At 40.9% G+C, this 19,507-nt stretch overlaps 2 protein-coding genes across 3 annotated transcripts; one reads left to right on the forward strand and one right to left on the reverse strand.

Moving 5' to 3' along the window:
* Positions 1-1,130: 1,130 nt before the first annotated feature.
* tefa (TEF transcription factor, PAR bZIP family member a) lies at positions 1,131-13,395 on the forward strand. 2 transcript variants are annotated; one of them, XM_028029469.1, is made up of 5 exons: positions 1,131-1,363; positions 7,765-8,121; positions 9,010-9,230; positions 10,215-10,426; positions 11,549-13,395. In XM_028029469.1, exons 1-5 carry the CDS (start codon positions 1,288-1,290, stop codon positions 11,568-11,570), a joined length of 888 nt encoding a protein of 295 aa, XP_027885270.1. In that variant the 5' UTR covers positions 1,131-1,287; the 3' UTR covers positions 11,571-13,395. The 2 variants fall into 2 exon arrangements, with proteins under 2 accessions (XP_027885270.1, XP_027885269.1); XM_028029468.1 differs by lacking the exon at positions 1,131-1,363 and adding an exon at positions 5,473-5,806.
* Positions 13,396-14,422: 1,027 nt separating this feature from the next.
* phf5a (PHD finger protein 5A) lies at positions 14,423-16,159 on the reverse strand. Its single transcript, XM_028029470.1, has 4 exons — positions 16,006-16,159; positions 15,672-15,695; positions 14,683-14,849; positions 14,423-14,593 (listed from the first exon to the last, which is right to left on the reverse strand). The coding sequence occupies exons 1-4, from the start codon at positions 16,055-16,057 to the stop codon at positions 14,504-14,506; spliced, it is 333 nt and encodes a 110-aa protein (XP_027885271.1). The 5' UTR covers positions 16,058-16,159; the 3' UTR covers positions 14,423-14,503.
* Between the last annotated feature and the right edge of the window lie 3,348 nt (positions 16,160-19,507).

Genomic DNA, 19,507 nt, shown 5'->3' on the forward strand with positions numbered 1-19,507 from the left:
TAATTCCTCATTTTGAATAGAGTCCGTTTTAACGTAATTAGGTTATATATTCCAAACTTGCTAGCATAACTTCTGAGCATAAATTCTGTTTTATATTTTAGCATAAGTTCCGTTATATCTTTATTCCGTTTTATGCTGGCATGGAATTTCTGATAAACTTGCTAGCATTCCATGGCGGTGTTTATTTTGTCGTGGCTTTTGGCAATTCATGGGCCCTCTTTTGGGCTACTGTAAAACAATTGGTTACATTGGATTGTATTCAGGGACATTGCTGTACAGATGGCTGAAAAGAAAGCCACACTTATCAGATTATTTAAAACATTAAGAGTCGTATACTTCCACTGCACAAATACTAATGAAAGGCGTGTACATTTGTAATGTGACTTAGTTTGTCTTGTTTAGGGTGACATCTGCTCTGACACCAAATACACTAGCTATGAGAAAGAAATGTTGAGCTTTTTCGCACGTGTCTGAAGAACATCCTACCAAACATTTATGCACGTGTAGGCTTAAGTCCACTGAACCTGCTCTGCAAGATACAGGTATAATTATTGCCTGCAGTGTGTTTTCGATCAAAAAACATAGCGAACACCAGAACTTTTATGACTGTTTTACTCAGCAGAATCCAAGTGGATACTCTGATCAACAAAATGTTACTCTGATCATTTTTATTTGCCTCAATTTGCACCAAAGCCACGTATTTGTTTAAAGTTACAGCTCAGGTAACGTTGGCCTACATTTATAGTGTCCCATCACACTTTGCTGAATTCACTATTACAATTTTAAGATTGTTTTAAAACTCGTTGAGAAATTCTGTGGATACCTGGGTGGTATTACGTCTCCTTCTGGCCTAATTTATAGGTCAAAAGATTTATATCGCACTGTGCAGCAATTGGAGTTAACACGTTTTTTTTTTTTAACTCTTAAGTAATGTAACTGCGTCTCGTGATTGGCTGTTAAAGTCGCGACGAACAACACCGCGAGCCAGTCGGTGTTCGCTCCGCTTATTTCCCAGGTAACGCGCGTTGCTGATTGGCTGACGGTGGCAACCGGAGGCGGGACTTCGTTAAGTAACTTGTTATCCAGAGTTCACAGCGAGGGACCCGTTAAAGTTACAATCCCAACAGACTGCGGGTTAGTTCGTGTGGCTGCGGGACTCCGAGCTGTCTCCTCGCTTTCATTTTAATACCCTACAAGCTTAAGTTGTCACCTTGAAACGTTTTATTTATTATTATTATTATTATTATTATTATTATTTAATTCCAGTTTAAAGGAGAGGGAAAAAACATGACTACAGAAATCCCCGAGATATTCCGGGCTCTCCTTGAGCACCCGTTCACTCTCCCGAACTTTGACGATAATGGTAAGTCAAGTTGCACATTTGAGCAATGATTTAGCGCAGGTGAAACGTCGCTCGGATTGTTTCTGCTTGGAATTCGGATCACATCTGAGGTCATAGTGAGAAATTGCAAACATTTTTGAGTCACCATGTGTTTGTTGTGTAATTTCGTGTCAGCCGGGCTGCAGGAATCTGAACTCCTGGCTCCTGAAAGGAGTCCGAAGGTTTGAAGTTTCAGCACAGAGGGGAGGGAGGGGGGCACATTTGGTTCACATGAACAATCCAAGGTGTGGTACATCTTTTTAATACGGAGATCGAGTGGCTTTTACATGGAAATCGGACATGGTCACCACTTTGCGATTGTGTAATTCCCGTGGAGGATAGTGTTTCAGTGCATGGGATTCATTTAATCATTAGTAAGTTACAGTTGAATCCATTTAATGCTGTCAGTTTGGTGGCCAAAAATGATTTGCTGTGATAAATATGATTTTTTTAGAGTTACTTAACCCTCTGATGCGTGAGTGACTGATTATACAGTCTTCCGTGACTGGGTCTTTTTTTGACCCGGGTTACAATCAGTGTGTTTTTATGCTGCTTTTGTCATTTTGATTCAAAATAATGTTTTGTATAATACTTTCTACTGTGTTTTATTTCGCACAAGAATTATTTCATGTTTGAAATCTTTTTCATTTTTCACTTTTTAAAATGTTTTTAGAACAATTTGCAGAACATTTGTGACAATTTGTAGAAAACATATTTTAGAAACGAGGACAACAGCAATTTTACAACAGCAATGATGAAACGTCAATAATGGACAATGTCAACATCCATTATGTGTGTGTGTGTGTGTGTGTGTGTGTGTGGGCATGGGGAGGGGGTGCGAAAGAGCACGTTTCCTGAAGCTAGCTAGCCAATCAAGCTAGCTAACATTACTGTTTGTATTCTATGATGCTATGTGTATCACACATGTGAGTGTATGTGTGTGTTTGCATTTAACCCTCCCTCCCTTATCCGCGGTTGGGTTATGGGGTCAGCAGCCTAAGTACAGTAAGGAGGCCCACAGTTTGCTCTCCCCAGCCACTTGTTCCAACTCCCCTGGGGGAATCTCAAGGCGTTTCCAGGCCACCTGGGAAACATAGTCCCTCCAGCGTGTCCTGGGTCTTCCTCGGGGCCTCCTCCCGGTGGGACGTGCCTGGAACACCTCACCAGGGAGGCGTCCAGGAGGCATCCTGACCAGATGCCCGAGGCACCTCAACTGGTTCCTCTTGACTTTCTCCCCGACACGGAGAAAGAACTCTATTCTTTTCCAGCTCATTTATTTATGGATTTGTTTATATAGCTATGATTTTTTTTATTGAGATAATAAAAGAAAGAACCTTGAACACATTGATCAACAGGTTTTGCATGTCATTCAACACACACTCTCTCTCTCTTAGTTTTCTCATCCAGGGTGTCAGACACACACAGAGACACACAAATAACACTTAAGCACAATAAAGTATAGGTGGTAATGTAGTTGCTAGTTGGTTAGATAACTAGTTTTAGCTAACTTCAAAAAATACTGCGATCTTTAAACCCACCCCCATTTTGATCATGTTAAACCAAAGTTTGAACAACTTAAGACTCAACAGAACCCCCCCCCCCCCAAAAAAAGGGTGGCCACTGTCTGCCATTCTAGAACAGGACGTAACACAATAATGTTGTCTCAGATAGAAGTGGGTGTTTTCTGTTTGCAGCTGTTCCTTGATTCCATTCGTCTAATTAGGTCTTATTTACCATAATCAAAGGCTGAAGACATTTTTCCAATCAACAATTGGTCAACTGACACTGTGATGATTAACAGTGTGGGAGAAGAAGCACACTCGCGCACAATTTCTTTCAGCAGATTTCCCAAAATGGTCGGCCTTTCCTGCTTCAGAAACCTGGGTTATGAAGCAGGAAAGGCCAAATAATTTATCCTGTATGAGTTTGTTAATTTGGTTTTCAAGTACAAAAAATAAGCAAGAGAAAATGTAGGAGAGGTAAAAAAAAAAAGAAAAAGGCAAAATACCTTCTCTCTAGGCTTAATTTTATGTCCCATCTTGGCCACCAGCTCGGTTCTTTCTTTCACTGTATCCCATGATGCCTTTGTGTCAGGAGATTAGCCGTAACAAATCAATGCTAAATTCCACTTTTGAAGCTGTTGTTGTGTCGTAGGATGCCTTAAGCTGACCACAATAGTGAAACTAAATTGGGAAATTCTAGCGAGAAAGACATAAATTGCCAGGAAGTGAGAAGGAATGTTCTGAATTGCGATGAAGAAGTCGCCTCAAAATTCAAAGTCTCATGATCAAGAATGGCACCACAGGAATTGCTTTTAGATAAGCATCAGAACACGAAGCATGTCTCAATCACTTGTTTTTTTAGAGCAGCTAAAAAAATGATATATAGTGCATAGATAACCTTGAGCAAACTCATGACTTCAACAGTTTGTCAGCACAAAAGAAGTCACATATGTTTCCTTTTTACATAAAGAATAGTTGGGGCCCCTTCTACTACCGCCATAAAAATCTTTTATAGCTCTAGGGTTGTGTGCTTGTTGTAGTAACTCGTAACTGGCCAAATATATACGAACTGTACATACTGTACCTACGCATACCAAATAACTCCTGTCTGCTGCAGTGTTGTGGAAAAGTATCTGCGTTTGCAGATTTCTTCTGTTTTTTTCTGTTGCTGTTTTTTTAGACCATCAAACACTTTTAATTTGGACAAAGACACAAAATGTATTTTTTTAAACCATCATTTTATTTAAGGGAAAAGTCTAGTGAACAATTTGGTGCGGTGTGAAAAGGTAAATGCACCCTAAACCAAAAAACTGGTTGTTTCACCTCTGGCAGCAACAACTGCCATTAAGAGTTTGATGTTGGGGGTGAGAGTGGCCTTTTTAAAATCTGAGGCAAGAGAGATCTGCGAAGCTTTCGTTCTTGGTTTTTCGTCAACCTGCGTGAGTCGTCAATACATGTAGAGTGAGTTTTGTAGGCCGGGCAACTGTGGTGAATCTGATATTTGCTTTAATCCTCAATGCCTAAAGCTCTTTTTCATACCGATGGATCTAATCTTCCCTTCATTTTTTAATTTCGGAGCAGAGTGTGTTGTTTTTTGGGGGGGAGGTTTTTAGATATTTTTGCGTACTTCATGTTGTCGGACAGGTTCTGTTTGGTCCGGAAAGCTTTTTTTCCCCCACCTGATAAATGAGATCATTGTTCGAAAACGATTCGATATGAAATATTTTGGTGGCAAAAAGAAAAAAAACCAAAACTTGACAGGATATGCAGATTGCTGGTACTAGATCGTCTCCAGTTTGCAGTGGTTTCCTTGGCAAGATATGCAAACACTTGGGTACAAGTGTTTGAATGTACATTATGATCACAATCCCCCCTTTTTGTTACCCATGACTAACCTGGTCATGCTAATTCTGTCTTGCAATGTCTTCTGGACAAGACGTACAGATTCTTTGCCCTCGGTGTGTGTGCTCGGCTAGGCTGCAGGAGAAATGGACACCTGAAGGTGTCAGACAGGCATAATTACGAGTTCTCCACCGCGGCCGCCCTTTTTGCAAACCCTTCCTTGATACAGAGCCGCGGGGCTGGAAGGAGCCAGCAGATACTTGCAGATATGTAAGCGCGGCAAGTAGCACGTGTGTCCCCACGTGAGCGGCGTCGTCATGAGTTTGTTTACATCTCCTCCGTGGTTCTAGTTTACACTTTTGCTGCCAGTTTAGGAATTGGGTTAATTTGAGGTGAAATAAGCAACTGACGTATCATACAAGCCACCCCTAAGCAAAAGTTACACTAAAACGTATAAGTTTGGTGCTTGTTTGACAGAAATAAGTTGCAACAGCTGGTTCAATAGGTATAATGTATGGTGTTTTAACTAAAAATGAATACGTTTATCCGTGTGACAGGTCTTTTTAGGGTTTTTTTTTGCACAACTCCGTGAAACATATGTAACTCGGTTAACCAATAAAAGTGCGGCTGCTACCCCAGAGCTCCGCCTAACACATGCAAGTCAATTAATATTAATGAGTTGCGGTCCAGTGAGCCAATCAAAGCGATGCAGAGCAGACGCGTTAATAAGGAGGCGTGGTTTGGTCCAAAACCTGAATACCATTTTTTTTTGTTTCAGAGGAAGTGGGTTTAGAGAAGCGAACTTATTGCGATGCTTTTAGGTTCGGGCAACTTTTCCGTGTGTTTACGAGGTAATAAACCGTCTTATGTCACGGAGGAATAAATAATATCGCAGTGGAAAACAGCGCAGTCTGCTTCTTTCGCCGTGAACAACGACAACAACAAGAGAAGAGGGGAAACATGTCGGTGGAGCCGATTCACGTAAAGCTGGAAACAGCCGGAGAGCCTCCCAGCTCGTTCCCGGTGGTTCTGAAGAAAATAATGGAAATGCCCCCACCGAATATTCTGGACGGGGACGACGGTAAGAGGACAACATTGGCGGAGCAGAGATAGTGGACCTGTAAACACGGACTTCTCAGCCCTTTAAAAACGGAGGGAGAAGCGCGAGAAACGCCGTTTACTACAACGGGGTTTCTAATACGAGTGACTTAGACAGACATAAGGACAATAGCAGAGTCTATGTAAGCGTGGCCTCTTTACACGGTGGCCTCTTTACACGGTGGCCTCTTTACACGGTGGCCTCTGCTCAGTCTAGATGTTTCTAGACACGCCCCGTGTTTTGAATATAGCTTCGTTGACGCTGACGTTTTATTTAGCGTCTACATTAAATATTTAATTTAGGTTCTACTTTGTATCTACTGTATTTGGTGCAAGTGTAGCTTCCCGCGAGATCTTATTAAATGCCACCTGCAGAGCGATTGAGGACAGAGAGCACACGGTGTTCAGGCAAAACATTGTGTTATTGTAGGTTTTCTACAATAACACAGGTATGCATAAAACCATAGCTGCTGGTTCATGCATGGTGGATGAAGAACTAGGACGTCCTGTACTGGGTTCAGGCAGGAGGGGATTGCGTGGGTTAGGGTGACGATGCTATCCGGATGCCCGATGGTGCTGTAAGCTAAAATGTAAAAGTCCCAGTAAAGCTTTGGACTATGTTCTCCGTCCTATTTTCAAATAGTTTGCCACTCACTGCACTCAGATATTATTTTTTAGAGTAGGTCACCACCCAGGGTGCCATGACCTAGGGGGCGCCACTAGCACTTTGGATGTCTTTAAGTGAACTGTTTTTTTCAATTGGCTATTTGATATAGGCCAAATTTTGCTGAGCGATAAATTGTCCCAGAAGTTAAAAATATTGTTATTTTAAGACCATTTTCAACTAATATAATGGTAATGGCATAATATTGCAAGAACACGTTCTCAAAAATCAATAAACTTTCATTTCTAACACATTTTTGACACTGGAAAATGGAAGGCCGGTAGAATAACAGATAAAATAAATTATGAAGTGCCTGTAAACAAAATTGTCCTTAAAAAAAAGGGCTGATTGAGACCAAAGTACCAGACTGAAGACTTTCATTATTCAGTTTTTGGCACAAAGAGAGAAAATGATAAATCAGGCAAATGGAAATGATTGAGCTTGTTCTAATTTATCACGCAACTAATTGATTTATTGTGACAGACCTAACTTGATAAGTTGTTTTTAATGGCTTCAAAGCAAAAAGGTTTTTTTTTCTGTCTACAATAGCCCTAATATGCTATTGTACTAATATGCTACACTCAATAACACTTATTTGTTTATTTATTTATTTATTGCTTTTAAAGTGAGCATGAGTGACTATACTTATTAATTTCAGTTGCCTGGATTGGCCTTGTTGCTGAATCGGATGTCAAAATCTGGTGGATTGTGTTGAATTGATCAGGGATGAACTGGTTTAAAAATGTCAGGTTTTAACATTCCTTTACTGATTGGTTCAAGAATCAAAGGGTCGGCCGTGGGCACTTCGCACAGCTCCTCCCACTCCACTTAATGAAAAACAACTATTGTTATTTTTGTATTTTTCGACTTACAAAAAAACAAATTTTTATTATTCGTACCACAAATTTGAGTTGGCAGCCAAATGGTTAACCTGAGTGATTTTCTATCTATAGGTGATTAAACTTCTCGTTTTGCCTTAGAGGCAAAACGAGAAGTGGCCCGTTTGTTTCACTGAAGGAGAGACGTGTTAACTCCTGTTGCAGGTCTAAATGTATATTTAAATGGGCTGTGCTTCTGTCTGTGACTCGGCATACTTGTCGCCTCCTCTTGCCTGTCAAGCCACAACCCCGCTGTTCACTTTCCCTGTCTTTCCCACATTTTTGATCCGCTCAGGAATTGTTTTCATGTTGGAAGAAACTTCCTTTGTTTTCTTTCTTTTTTTTAGACACCTTTTTTTATAAAGAAGTGCAATCGTAACCGGCTGTTGCCTCTTTCAGACACGGATAAAGAGAAGTTGGATCTGGAAGGCTGTGCCGACCTGGCCGGAGGGGGAAGCGACATGGGGCCTTCGGCCGCGCTGACCCCTGCTATCTGGGATAAAACCATTCCCTACGACGGCGAGAGCTTCCACCTGGAGTACATGGACCTGGAGGAATTCCTCATGGAGAACGGCATCCCGACGTCGCCCGACAGCGCCACTTTAAAGGGAGAACCAGAAGTGAGCGTGGCTGCAACTGAGAAAGTAAAGAGCAAGCCTGTGACCCTGCTGCCCATTACGGAGCTGGACAGGTGCGAGGAGGAAGTGGTGATCATCACAAAGAGTGATTTGGACATTACCTGCGACGTCAGCACAGGTGAGTGGGGAAACCTGCGCAGAAAGCAGGGAATCGCATTTTTCGGTAAATCGAGGCAGTGTTATCCAGTTTGGTTGTTGTTCAAATTACAATTCAGAAATTCTGGAAATAAAATGCATTGGGCAAATTCACAATTTGATTATTTTCAGATCAGTTTTGATGATATCTCAGTATTTGATCACCAAACAGAGAAGTGGTCTCACTTGTAAAAACACAATGTTTCTATGTAAATACAGCAGAAGTATTTTTGTACTTTTCTATTTGCTGAAACTAATCATTTCTATTTAATATCCTGATATTAACCAACTTTTCCCCCCCCTTAATGCATCTTTTTAATATTGTCTATTTAAATAAAAATTGCTGTTATAATAATATAATTGTAGAATTCAGAAATTATATTTCAAAAATCTTATGCACATCATCAGTCTATGCCAAGTACTTCACCATTTACGGGTTAATTTTGTGTGTTTCCTCCCATTTTGTATTTTAACTTGGTAATAACTTGGCTTTTTTATTTTTTGGGGGAGGTTCTGTTTTTTTATGTACACATCAGATATGTTAAAATGAAAATCTTTAATATTTAGGTGGTCTGGTGGTTATAGATGGCTAAGAAACATGATATGCTGTGACCTGAGTGTGACACTGCATTGAAACAAACCAGGAGTGAAAATAGTTTTGGCTGCATAGTGGAGAGGGTAGAGTTTACTGCAGTATTATCTACAGACTGTATACATGGACGCCAGTATAGCACACAATAGGAACAGGAACATGGAAGGATTAAAATAAATATATATATGTATTTAAAAAAAAATCTGTGTCAGTTTAGGTTATTTGTATTTTATCCCTGCAGCTGTCTGATATCTGTTTTCATTTTGCTCGGCTGCTTAGAGGTGACCACCTCGCAGGACAGGGCGACTCCGGAGCCCATCGACCCAGAAGAAATCGAAGTGAACGTCAACTACGAGCCGGACCCCACAGACCTGGTCCTGTCGAGCGTTCCCGGAGGTGAACTGTTCGACCCGCGCAAACACAAGTTCAGTGAGGAGGAACTCAAGCCGCAGCCCATGATCAAAAAGGCCAAGAAGGTGTTTGTCCCTGAAGAACAGAAGGTAAGATGTGGCCGAGAGGAAGACATGAATATGCATGTTGGTCCTTGTGATTTTTACAAATTGTTTTCTGTATTGTATATTTAAAGGACAAGAAGTGTCTGGTGGGTTTGACTGGAACGCAGCAGATTGTAGTGGATTCAGATTTCTCTTGAATATTTGTAAAAACAGAACTCTGTATTTATTTCTTTAGCCTTCTTAGAAAGCAGACGGTGTAATAATTAGTTCTATTAAAAACAGTCACCTCACTGTAGCTGGGAACTTTATTGCTATATTTTGCAACTTTTCAGACAAAAACTGGTATTGGCCAAAATTTGAATCTTCAATGTTGTCAACCATTTAACCGGGTGTGTCACTGAGGATTGGATTAAATAGCTGTCACTTATTGTAGTCATGCTTTCCTTATTATAATAAAAACTACAAACTGAACTCTGATTTGAACAACTTTTATTATAAAACATATTTGAAAAATTTTTTTTTTTTTTGTGTAAATTTCTTAGTTTAATGTCTTTTACGGTGGATAATTAGAAACTACACCAAACACATGGTGTTTAGTATTAAAACTACCTCTTAGAAAAAAATGTGAAAGGGAAAAAAAGATGAGTGTGGTTTTGATTTTTTGAGATGTGAAAGAGGAATATTATTTTATCCAACAAATTTCAACAGCTCACTGGATTAAATTTTGGCCTCTGTGTTCCAATGATTCATTAAGAGAAAGCTAGAGTTGTTATTGCTGAAGTGCTTTTGAATGAATAGACTGCAGCATCAGTGCTTCTTGCAACTCACAGTGACTCAGCGGTTTCCTGAAATTGACATTTCCGGTCTCAGTCTCCAGGCTTGTCCCAGAACACAGCTTTGCTTGTAAACACAAAGGAGACTGGCTGTCTGCCATCTTGCTTAAAGGCAGAATCAGATTCAAACGGATGCGTTCCAATAACGCCCCTGGACTCGGGTCTAAATCCGCTCTCTGCTATCTCTTACGCCCAGGACGAGAAGTACTGGCAGAGGAGGAAGAAGAACAACGTGGCTGCCAAACGTTCGCGAGATGCCCGCAGACTGAAGGAGAACCAGATCACGGTCCGAGCGGCGTTCCTGGAGCGCGAGAACGCGGCGCTGCGGCAGGAGGTGGCCGAGCTGCGGAAGGACTGCAGCCGATACAAGAACGTCGTGGGTCGCTACGAATCCAAATACGGAGCAATGTAAGGGATCAGGAGGAGGAGACATGTTTGAACGTGCCAGTGGGACGCATTCACAGTTGATGGTGCAGTGTCAGTACCGCAGAGTCCCGGTTGTCAGTAGCAGATACCAAAACATCCGTTCTGCTAAAAAAAACAAAAAAAAACTTTTTCTTCATGATTTTTATTGGGTTAAACATGAAGGATGTCTGTGACAGTAGAGCAGGGTGGAGAGGGTGACCTGGATGAATTTCTGATTTGTAGTTAATTGGTACAAACCCAGCCTCACCTGGTGAACTGTCCTGTTTTAGAGCTACAGTCAGCAAGCAGCCGACTGCAGGCCAGCCTCGCAGATAGCCTGAATGTCGTCTTGGTGCATGTGTGAAATAAGCTTTCTTAAACAGTGCTCTGTTTTTGTTGAAATATCAAAATAAGTCGGGGTGCACCGATCGATCGACTGGCCCGTCGATTCTTGCATGCCAAACCGATTTTATCTACAGACGTTAAATGAAAATCAGTTGCTGTCTCCTTTTGCTTTGCTGTGAAAGAGAACGTAGAAATGTGGAAAAAAAAAAAAAAATTAAAGGAACTGATTTTTTTTTTCTGTCAACTTAGTAGTTTGAACAGCAGTGCTCTCAACTTTTTAATTTGAGAGCACTACTGAATTTCTGGCAAAGCAAATTTGTATCGTTTTGCTTGTTTCATATTTTTCAATAAAATAAGATTGGAATGTTCTATAACCACATGCTGGTTATAGAAAGGGGGAAAAAATTGGTTTCAACCAAAGTTGGTAATTGGTCAGAAAACTATCAATCGGTGCATCCCAAAAAACAAGACGTTTTTTAAATTATTGTACAGTGAGTGAAAACTGTTAATTGGGCTATGTCATCCGTCTTGAAATTAGACAGTAAAATGAAGTCACAGCTCAGTGGTGCATGTGTGAAATAAGCTTTCTTATGTTGGTCTCATAATCTGGTAAAAGGAGAGCTGACCAACCTATCGATGAGACACACCGACGTTCTCTGAGTGAGGCGGTAAACTAAACGCCAATTCTCCTGTTAGATTTACTATTGATGGACAAAGAAAAGTATTCTTTCTGCATCAGTTGTGGCACCTGCATTCATCCCTGTTCTCTTCTCTTTCAAGTGCGCCGCCAGATGACGAGTAGACATCAGTTGATTTATTCATTTATTTTCTCTGATGGATAAATAAATCAAGCCGTTGGCGAGGGTACGCAAGAACCACCCTGATGACGTCAAGGTGGAGTGGAAGAGCTTGTGAAGGCAGGATGTGACATTGCCATGGAGATGTAAAATATTAAGATATCATCTGTTGTTTTTTTTTTATTTTTATTCTTTGTATTACTACCTTTCTGAATGAGGTGAATGCAAGTGCTTCTTCAGCACGCCTTGTTCGTTTGGTGCACTTTCTGTTTTGTAGACCTAAAAGGCTTTCAGGCTCTTTGTAGCCTGAAAGAGATCACATCCATGAGTTGTTTTAGGAGAAATCCCAAGTTTTTAAGTCCTGTCCGGTGATGTTTAGGCAGTCCATGCCGTGGTTTTAGATTAGTTCAGGTAATTTGGTTTGCAGTTTTATTTTTCATATTTCTCTCATACCAAATTGCGTTGAAGAGCTGGGCCTGTCTTTGCCCACTAGAACGTCTGACTGTGACTCTTCCAGTGACTTAAGCTTCTTCAGGGGATTTCAGTGGCACGGCAAAAAGAAAACCTAGCTGTGCTCACTTCTTTTTATGTTTTCATTACCACTCCAGAGGCAAGCTGCTTTCTAACACCCTGCTTTGATGTGTGTCGTCTGTCTGTCTAGCACTTTCTCACCAGACTGGACTCCTGCTTTCATCCCTACTGGATGTCTGCTGCTTCAACTCATCCATTTTAGTCAGCTTCAGATGTTGTGTTGACTCTGTAAGCGTAGCTGGCAGGTTTAACGCTCCCGCAGTCTCCGCTCAACTTAGCTTAGGAAGAGTGCAGCAGATGTCACGGTTGGACAGCGGGGAATGAAGGGGGTTGTTCCGTCAGTTCCCAAAACCACGAAGAAAACAAACACACAAAAGAAAATCAGATAAAAGTGCATGTGGGGACAGTAGAAAGCTCACGTGAGGTCCATTCAATGCCTCTTAGGACTGCGGGAAGGCTGAGAAAAAATATGAAGCCCTTTTAGGGAAACAAATAAAATATATATGTATCATATTGCAGATATTTTAATGTTCATATTTACAGTTGTTTCATGCAAGTTAGAGCAAATAACCTGTAACACATGGCAACATAAGTTCATCTATCAAGCTAGCTATTTCCAAACGTATTTTTACTGCAGCCCGTAAGCGAAAAGCATCTGTTCTGCATCACTGGTGTTTTCTGATATATACTGTGATGGGGCCTCTTTTCCACAGATAGGGAATCTCTAAATCTAAAGCGTCTCCTTCGTCTAAATTTCAATGCAGCTCGCAGTCTCCCAGTTTACAGTCCCAGTTCTGACCTACCCTCAGGTTTTCTAACTTTCCAGCTCTGACAATAAAAGGGAAAGGAGCTTTTCTTATTTAGCTCTTGTGCTTCCATTCTTTACCGTTTTGATCAGATAAGTTCAATACTATGTCCTTTTAATTTGAAGAGGGGTTTGAAATGTAAGGAATATAATCACATTAAAAAAAATGTTACAGCATTTGTACATTTATGACGGACAAGTCATTACTGGAGGAATATTCTAGATTTATTCAACTAAAAGCTTCATTATTTTCAGTCACACAATGAATTATATTTTCCAAATCAGGTTTTTTGTGGGTAAAAAAAAATAAGTGTTTGGCTTTTTATTAATTGCCTTGGCCGAGTCTGCCTTTTCTTTAAAACAGGTCAAATTCTTAACTTACTGGTTACTCTTTTTTTTTTCCCCTTTTTCTTTTCTGTTTTTTAAACATATGACATTTTGAGTGACGCTGTCTTGTATATATTGTATGAAAAATTAAAGTCTTGTTGACACAAGTTTGGATTTTTTCCCCCTTTTTCTTTCATTCCAACTAACGAACATCGGATGAAAAAAAGTAATCCTCGAAATGGTTTTGCGCTGAAGTAAAGAAAAGTAAAGTAAGTCTACACTGCCCCCTACAGGTTGGAGCACCCCTTTGTGAAAATCTGTAAAAAGTTGGGGGAGATTTTTTTTTAACCATGTCATGAAAATGATTTTATTTTAAAATCAAATCTTTTGAGATATAAAAAAATATTTAATTACAACTTTCAACTCCCATTTTAGGCATTCATTTTTAGTATGCAAAAGCAGTGTGTAGGTTCAGTTAAATTACTTTTTTTATTTTTTTTTATTCATGTATGAATGAATAACCAACTTTTACATTTATGAAGGGGGAGCATGAAATAATGTCCAGCATGAAATAATGTTACTATAGTAACATAGTAATTAAAATTTTTTTAACCATATCTTTAGCAGGGTTGCCAATAAATTATCTATACAAGTATTATGATCTTTGTTTAATCTCAGTTTAACCTTTAATAATCACTCCAATGTAATTTAAAGCCACTACTATTAATGTTTGTCTTTACTAGGGATGCGCCAGTGTGACAATTTGATTCGATAGGTATCCAATTTTACTTCTGCTGATAACCAATGTTTAGAGATGTACATCTTTCCCAACTATGCAACACTGAAAAAACAGACATTGCTTCTCTGCTTCAGTTAAACACTCCACAATACTCTGCTGCATCATCATCACGGTCACATGACCAAGCCCCTCCCCCTTCAGGAACACAAGAAGGAAATAAACATCGGCTGCCACCGATGTTAATGCCGATATATCCTGGGTCCTAGTCTCTGCTATATTCTGTATATATTAATATTCTGTGGCTTTGAAAAAACTGATGTTTCTGACAAGATTTTGAACATGTAGCATATTGAACTTCAGCAGTCTGAAAATCAGTCTGTTGAATTTTAGACTAAGTTTGGGAAGGGACTTCTACAGGCACAAACACACAAGCAAAAATAAATAAAATGCACAGAAACAGAAAAGAAAAGCTTTATTTAGGAAAACAATGTTTCTTTAGAAAAACTGCAAAACTAAAAGCCCAGACTTCGGTTTCTTCACCTCTTCTTGAAGCCGTACTTCTTCCTTTCATAAAACAGATCTGTTTTAGAGCTGCCCAAGTTCACAATCTTAGGACAGCCATCTCGCTGCACACAGAATCAAAAAGAAAAAAAAAAGTTTAGGAAGAGTTTGGAGAAGCACACAGCAGACAGAAATCACAGCAGAGGAGACTCACGTCTTTCTCCTGGATGGTGCACTCTTTGCAGTAGTAAGCGTCAGACACGCCAGGGCCTCCGCAGATCACGCAGCGGCCCTGGTAGGAGCCGTAGTTACACTCGTCACAAATACGCACAAGCGTGCACGGCCTCACGTAGGAATCGCAGATCACACACTTCCCATCACCTGGAAAAAACAGGAAAAGAGCGAGCCAGGTGAAGAACCGAGGGGCAGGGAAGGGACAGAAAGGGGAACTTTTAACTGTAGTTTGCACTTCATGTTGTTCCTAGACGTTTCTCATGTCAGAATGCCAGTTTTTCCTCAAAATACTCACTCCAGTTATGCCCAAAAGTAAAACGTAAGGTACAAATTTAAGATTCATGGTCATTTTAAGGAAGATATTTCTACAGTGGTAGTGGCAAGACTGCTTTTGAGTAATAGTCACCAAATAAATACTATGAAATTGAGAATGCAAAAAGCATGGTAATTAAAAGATGAACGTTTTCTATTACATCAAACATATTCCAATATGAAATTTTAATTGATTTGTCGTAACTCTGCTCTAATAACAAACAAAATGTCTCCATGTGTTTCAACCACCTGTGCTGGCAGGACAAATTTCTGTCGGCTTTTAAATTGTAGTTGGGGAACACACACAATTAGTTTTTTTTAAATACACGTGTCATTCTATAACTACATTATTTTATTTTTTAAAAGATATATAGTTTATAAAGCTACAATGTTGAACAGTGAATGATTTTTTTGGCCTTTGTTTTATTAGGTAAATATAACTAACTCAACACACTCCGCCTGAATCTGTTCTGATGTTTCCCCTCCAATAAAATGATTCTGCTAAACAGTAGCTTACAGGCGACTCCATATTTAATTTGTACATTTAACCAAGAAATCAAAGTAGTACTGCAGTGAAACCAGCTACAGTAGATATTCGTTACAATTCCTGAAACAGGGTTGTTGGTGTGTTAGCTAAGTGTAGATGACAACACTTACATTTCTCGCAAAGTCTCCCGATAGCTGCGGGATTGAAACAAAGAGGCTAGTCAGTCAAACTATAACATTTATTAAAACTCACATTTCATAATTGCATTATTTTTTGCTCGTTAAACAAACCATAATAAAAGTAACTGATAGTGTGTCAGGGGAGAAAACGTGCACGAAGAAACGTAAAGGCTAACATCACGGCTAACATTTTCATTGAAATCCATGCTCCAACTGTTAGCTTAGCGGCTAATGCTATCTAGTGTAAGAGTGTAATAGAGATAGGCCTCTGATGATTGTAGAGCTGCTTGGTATGTTATTTATAAACGAACTAAGTCAGACCTACCGACACCGGCTTGTTTTCGACAAAAAATCAAATCTGGATGATGCTTGGCCATTTTAGGCTAACGTCCGCCGAGTGTGTTTCAACTTCAACCTTTCACCCGAGTCCTGCGTTTCTGTTACCACATTACCGCCACCTAGCGGCTCCAATGAGGAAATACAACTTTGGAAATCATTGCTAGAAATTAAATCAGGACATCATTATTTGTCCAAATAATGAAATGACACAAGAAGTTAAATAGCACGTGAATGAATGTTAAGTAAGAGAAATATCCACAAAAAATACCGGTCTTCTGCAATAAATACATTAAATAAAAAGTGGACACAATGATAAATGAAATATATTCGTTGACCTACAGCATTCCTATGTATTTCCAGATTTTTTGTTTGTACTTTCAGAAATAGTATATAATATAATTTGATTTTTTAAAAAAAGCAAAACTAGAAAAAAAGGTTAAGATGATGAAAACTTAGACCCGTGAACATGAAATTTGACCAAATAAAAGTTTTCCCAATAGAAAGCAGCTGAATGTACAGAAATAATATTTTGTTGAAACAGGGTATGAATAATATTATTATTGATGAAAAACAAGTTTGACCTATGGTAGTGTCAGTTACAATCAAATGAGGGTAGGAACTAGGTACATTTACTCACTTACATTTACTTGAATAACTTTTTTGGGGAAAAATACTTTTAGGAGTAGATTTACTGCACTGTGCCTTTTACTTTTTATCTTTTACTTTAATAATATTACTCAAGTAATATTATAAGTCTTAGTTGAGTAAAATGTTCGCATACTCTATCCAATACAAATAACTTCAATGAAAAGAGAGCAAGCTCACCAGCTTTGTAGTTCTTATGTTATTTTCTATCTGCTGAGCCTGTTTTACCCTTTTTTTTACCATTTGTAAAATACAGCAAACACTACATATTGTCCTTGGAAGTATGTTACCCAGTTTTTTAACAATCTTACCCAGGATTTTCCAACCAGGGGAGTGAATACTCTAGACTTGGCCTACACCAACATCAAAGAAGCATTCAGAGCAGCCCCCCGCCCCCACCTTGGCTCTTCAGACCACCTATCTGTTATGCTAATTCCTGCATACAAGCCCCTGCTGATCAGAACAAAACCTACAGTGAAGCAGGTGAGAATGTGGACTGAGGGGGCCATGGAGGCACTTCAGGACTGTTTTGAGTGCTCTGACTGGGAGATGTTCAAGGCAGCAGCCACTTACAACGACCAGATCAACATCGATGAGTACGCCATGACTGTGTCAGCCTACATCAACAAGTGCACAAAGGACGTCAGCATCACTAAGAACATTATCACCCGGGCCAACCAAAAACCCTGGATGACTAAGGAGGTACGTGAAATGCTAAAAGCACGAAACTCAGCCTTCAAGTCTGGCGACAAGAAGGCACTGAGGACAGCGAGAGCCAACTTGAACCGTGCTATCAGGTTAGCAAAGCGAACCCACAGTCGAAAAATACAGGAGTTCTTCCACGACACCAGCAACACCAGAAGTATGTGGCAAGGCATAAAGGCGATCACAGATTACAATCCATCCTCCCCCCAGTGGGTGAAATTGATGCTGACTTTCTAAATGGACTCAATAACTTCTTTGGGAGGTTCGAGGCACTGAACAGTACTCCGGCAAAGAAAACTGTTCCCCACCAGGAAGAGGAGGCACTCTGCCTGGACACAGCCGATGTGTTGAAGACTCTGAAAAGAGTCAACCCACGGAAGGCCCCAGGCCCCGACAACATACCTGGGCGGGTGTTCAGGGAATGCGCAGGTCAGCTGGCTGGTGTCCTAACAGACATTTTTAACACCTCACTGGACCAAGCCACAGTGCCAGCCTGTCTCAAAACTGCCTCCATCATTCCGGTGCCAAAGAAACCTCAAGTCACCTCTTTCAACGATTACCGGCCTGTGGCACTGACTCCCATCATAAAGTGCTTTGAAAGGCTGGTAAAAGAACACATCGTCTTCAGACTCCCCTCCACATTCGACCCGTTCCAGTTTGCCTACCGCCGAAACCGCTCCACTGAGGACGCCATCTCCTCTGCCCTACACCTGAGCCTGGCTCACCTGGAGGTGAAGAACACTCATGTGCGGATGTTGTTCCTGGACTTCAGCTCAGCGTTCAACACAATCATCCCACAGCATCTGTCAGGAAAACTGGGACACCTGGGCTTCAGCACCCCCCTGCGCAACTGGCTGCTAGACTTCCTCACCGACAGACCTCAGTCAGTCCGGATCGGACAACACACCTCCGATGTCATCACCCTCAGCACAGGCTCCCCTCAGGGCTGCGTCCTGAGCCCTCTGCTGTTCACTCTGATGACACACGACTGTGTCACCAGGTTCGCCACCAACCACATTGTGAAGTTCGCGGACGACACAACGGTGGTGGGCCTCATCAGAGACGACAACGACCTGGACTACAGAGAGGAGGTGGAGCAGCTGGTGGACTGGTGCAGAGACAACAGCCTGATCCTGAACGTTGACAAGAAGAAGGAGATGATCGTCGACTTCAGGAAGAACCGGCCCAGCCACGCTCCACTGCTCATCAACAGCTCGGCTGTGGAGGTGGTCAGCAGCACCAAATTCCTGGGGGTGCACATCACTAACGACCTCACCTGGACTGTGAACACCACGTCTCTGGTCAAGAGGGCACAGAAACGCTTGTATTTCCTGCGGAGGATGAGAAGAGCACACCTGCCCCCGCCCACCCTCAAGACGTTCTACAGAAGCACCATAGAGAGCATTCTGACCAGCTGCCTCTCTGTGTGGTGTGGAGGCTGCAGCGCCTCCAACTGGAAGAACGTGAGGAGAGTGGTGCGGACAGCAGAGAGGATCATCGGGGCCCCCCTTCCCTCCATTCAGGACATTTCATCCCAGCGCTGCGTGTCCCGAGGCCGAAACATCGTCAGTGACCCCTCACACCCCCACCATGGACTGTTCTCCCTGCTGCCCTCTGGAAAGAGGTTCCGCAGTATCCGGTGCAGGTCCACCAGGTTCCGAAACAGCTTTTTCCCACTTGCCATTAGACTGCTGAACTCTTAACTGGACTGCACTTAAAATCTGGTCTCCACTTTATACCTTGCACATGTACAGAGCTAAGTAACTTCCTTTTTACTGTCAGTCCTGCACTTTATATTTTATATTTATATTTATTGTTAGAAAAATTATCCTCCTGTTCATTTACTCATGAGTTTATTTTACAAGTTATGTTTTCATATTATTCTTTTCATATTATTCTTTTTATATTATTACTCTCATATTATTCTTCTTTTTATATGTACTTAACTTCTCTTTCTTTTGTAGTATATTATTAACTTTGTTTAGGATGGTTGCTTGGAAGCTAAAAACGTTAAACATTCATGTGTTATTAGTTCCATATGTAACTGATTAGTTGTGGTCAGTCACATGCCCTTGTAAGGGCATGTCCATAGGAGGTTCCAGAATGTGAAGACGGTTGGTCAATTCTCTGTGTGAAGA

Source organism: Xiphophorus couchianus, chromosome 10, assembly GCF_001444195.1.
Source record: "Xiphophorus couchianus chromosome 10, X_couchianus-1.0, whole genome shotgun sequence".
Classification (NCBI taxonomy): domain Eukaryota; kingdom Metazoa; phylum Chordata; class Actinopteri; order Cyprinodontiformes; family Poeciliidae; genus Xiphophorus; species Xiphophorus couchianus.